A 3,044-nucleotide genomic window follows, 5' to 3' on the forward strand; every position below is an offset into this window, starting at 1 on the left:
TCCAGCACCATCCTGACGTCCTCCACCTCCCTGATGTAGGGCACCCGCAGCACCGCCGTGAACATCGGCAGCAGCCCCAGCTCCTCCAGCACCTCTCGCCTCTTGCTCGTGCAGATCACCAGCAGCTTCCGACCCTGGGGTGGTTCACTCATTACAACCCCATCCAATATAAAAATATCTATGTTATACATGATAAGAATTACAACACCGTTCCTCGAGCAGCCAAAGGCTAATAATACTAAACTCAATTTGTTGTGGCGCTTATAAACGTCATGTTGTTTACTGAGAATTAGTGCGGGGTATTAAATACAGCACATCATGTATATACTATTTATACTGCCTTTCTGTTAGGACCAGTTCTACCACTGACCTTAGGAGGCGAGGACGACAGAAGCGAGTACATGGCGTCGAGCACAATGGACTGGTAGCGCGGGCCTATGGGGGAGTAGCCCATCAGCTGTTCCAGGTCGTTCATGAAGATGCAGCTCAGCTCCGACCTATACGCGTCGTCAAACATCTGAAACGAAACCTTCACATTAGCAAGCAAGAACTTGGTACAACACTTGCGAATACAGTCAACTACCTCAAACAAAATAAAGATCACGGAAAGATAGCTAAACGTGAAAAATAACGCAAACCCTGATGGAAAGAGAAAAAAAAACATAAAACCTGAAAACTCAACAGATACTTTAGCCTTAAATAAACATTCAGTAATTATTAGGACCATAACAGACTTGGTCTGCTCGAACTTTATAGAATGTGAAATGCAAGCAACAATGATTGTAGTTGATCAAAATCAACTTTAGATCAAAATCAACTCTCGCCTCAGGAACGTTTTTATTTAGCGTTTTATGCCAGTTAAACGTTTGAATTTCCGTGACGAGAGCGCGCTAGCGTCATACCTATTGTCTAGTTACCGTGCCGGAGAACGAAACAGACGGTCACTGCATTCACTATTTATATGGTAATAAGCTTAGTAATGTGGTCCAATACATTGTTATTATTATGCATTAAATAAGACTGATGATCAGAATACATTTTCTGAATAATGAACATAATGTAAGAGATTAATGCGATTATGAGAGAAATTTTAGTTTAAAAGCATGTTAATATAATTGGACAATAAATGAAAAAACGTGGACAATATAAATTTATCGATAGAGGAAATTTCGCTTAACTGAATAAAGCTTCTTAAACAATAACTTTTTATGGATCTTATTCGGGATTTCTCAGACAAGTTGAGACAACTATAAGAAGAAAGAGATCAGAGGAACCAATGTGTTGAATTTAGAATTAGGAGAGCGGGTAGACGTTCCCGTAGCAGTGTGCAGATTCTCTGCGGACTTGCCTTGGGTTACGTGCAAGGATTTGTGAGTGTAATTCAGCAACTGCTGAGGTACGGATAATGTTCTAGTGTCATGTTTATATCCAACTGTATCTGTTGATACTGTTAATAGCACAAGCTCGCAAGATGCTCACCCTATCATGGTTCACGCTAGACTGCTGTCCCCAACAGCATTGCCGCCACCTTGCGTCACGTTACAGCCAGCCCACGCCACGTAGGCTACCGGCGCTCCCCGAACCAATCAGAGCGCAGCACAAAGCCATCTCACGACCAAACAAGCGTGACGTCACAACCATACGGCAACACCAGCGCAGACCAATCAGATATTAACAGATACTGTACCTATTATATCGTGTTCCTTAGGGTTATATTAATATGGTGTTTGTTGATGTTTAAACGACGATGTATGTTGATTGTTGAATGATGTTTTTGTTGATTTGCCGGTCATAAAAAGTAATAATTTCATTTGTGCAGTCGTGCAGTTGAGATTTCAGAGAAAATCTCAAGTATTGATCGAATTTACTGCTTCCTCTTACATATATAAATAAAGTTTAGGGTATAGGTAGCCTTGCAAACGGCACAAACCTGAGACAGCAAACGCGTACAAATATAAAAACACTATAATCTATAGATTATTGTAAAGATTCGTGAATTTACACATATATATAGGTGATATTTATTCATGCTGCAACTTTGTTGAGACATTACCTTTTTGATACGCAGGCACTTGGAGGACTCGGTGTACCCAACCATCTCGCTCGAGGTGATCACTTTGACGGAGGGGAAGTCGCTGTTCTTGGCGAGGTAAGCGGCCAGGGCCGATGTGCCCGCCGTAGGGGCGCCCTCCAGCAGCTGTCTCTTATACACATCTAGATGTGTATAAGAGACAGGGGTAAGGCCATTGATTGAGCATTCGAAGAGAGATTTCGCTATGAAGCATTTAGTTGATGCATACCGAAAGAATCACAGCATAACTAGGATGGATTACATCTAAACAATCCTTAATGTTATAAACGCCCGAGATCATGGCACCCAAGGAATTATGGTTATGCTGCCTGGCATCATAATTCTGTCCCTGATTTTATCACCGATTTGTGATGCTTTCTATACATTTCAATTTTCATTCGCGATCAGTTTCTCTGAACATTCAAAGTTACATACACTTATGTCAATGGCTTCAATTAAAAAATATTTTTATACAAATCTCGATTACAGATTTACTTAACTCTTCCATATTAGCGAAATGACTTTTCACACTACTTGAGAAGCTATTCACCTATCATCCTCCATCACGAATTCAGCAACTCAGAAGAAATTCAGTATCAAGCCCAAAGGTTGAGTTACACATGCTACAATTGCCTCTTGCAGCCACCTATAATGCCCCAACCGAAGCCCACTTATCAAAGATCACAAAACAGACGCTCAGCAACATGTCATGTCCCGTCCACTACTGAGCTCACTTCAGCAGAGGACATGGCCTGGGACTCCTCCAGCACCATCCTGACGTCCTCCACCTCCCTGATGTAGAGCACCCGCAGCACCTTCATCACCCCACAAATAAGTCACTAGGATCACCTCAGCAGAAGACATGGCCTGGGACTCCTCCAGCACCATCCTGACGTCCTCCACCTCCCTGATGTAGGGCACCCGCAGCACCTTCATCACCCCACAAATAAGTCACTAGGATCACCTCAGCAGA

At 42.5% G+C, this 3,044-nt stretch overlaps 1 protein-coding gene across 1 annotated transcript in view; it reads right to left on the reverse strand.

Annotated features, from left to right (window-relative positions):
- Positions 1–6: 6 nt before the first annotated feature.
- The window catches only part of LOC108667536 (vesicle-fusing ATPase 2-like), a gene marked incomplete at its 3' end in the record, with an annotated part of 59,399 nt that continues 56,361 nt past the window's right edge, over positions 7–3,044 (reverse strand). The window contains exons 8-11 of the mRNA XM_047884088.1: positions 2,842–3,001; positions 2,054–2,214; positions 371–517; positions 7–134 (exon numbers count right to left, since the gene is read on the reverse strand). Coding sequence (XP_047740044.1) covers positions 7–134; positions 371–517; positions 2,054–2,214; positions 2,842–3,001 — 596 coding nt within the window. The remainder of the gene's footprint in view (positions 135–370; positions 518–2,053; positions 2,215–2,841; positions 3,002–3,044) is intronic.

The sequence above is a fragment of the Hyalella azteca genome, unplaced genomic scaffold, assembly GCF_000764305.2.
Source record: "Hyalella azteca isolate HAZT.00-mixed unplaced genomic scaffold, Hazt_2.0.2 contig1810, whole genome shotgun sequence".
Lineage (NCBI taxonomy): Eukaryota > Metazoa > Arthropoda > Malacostraca > Amphipoda > Hyalellidae > Hyalella > Hyalella azteca.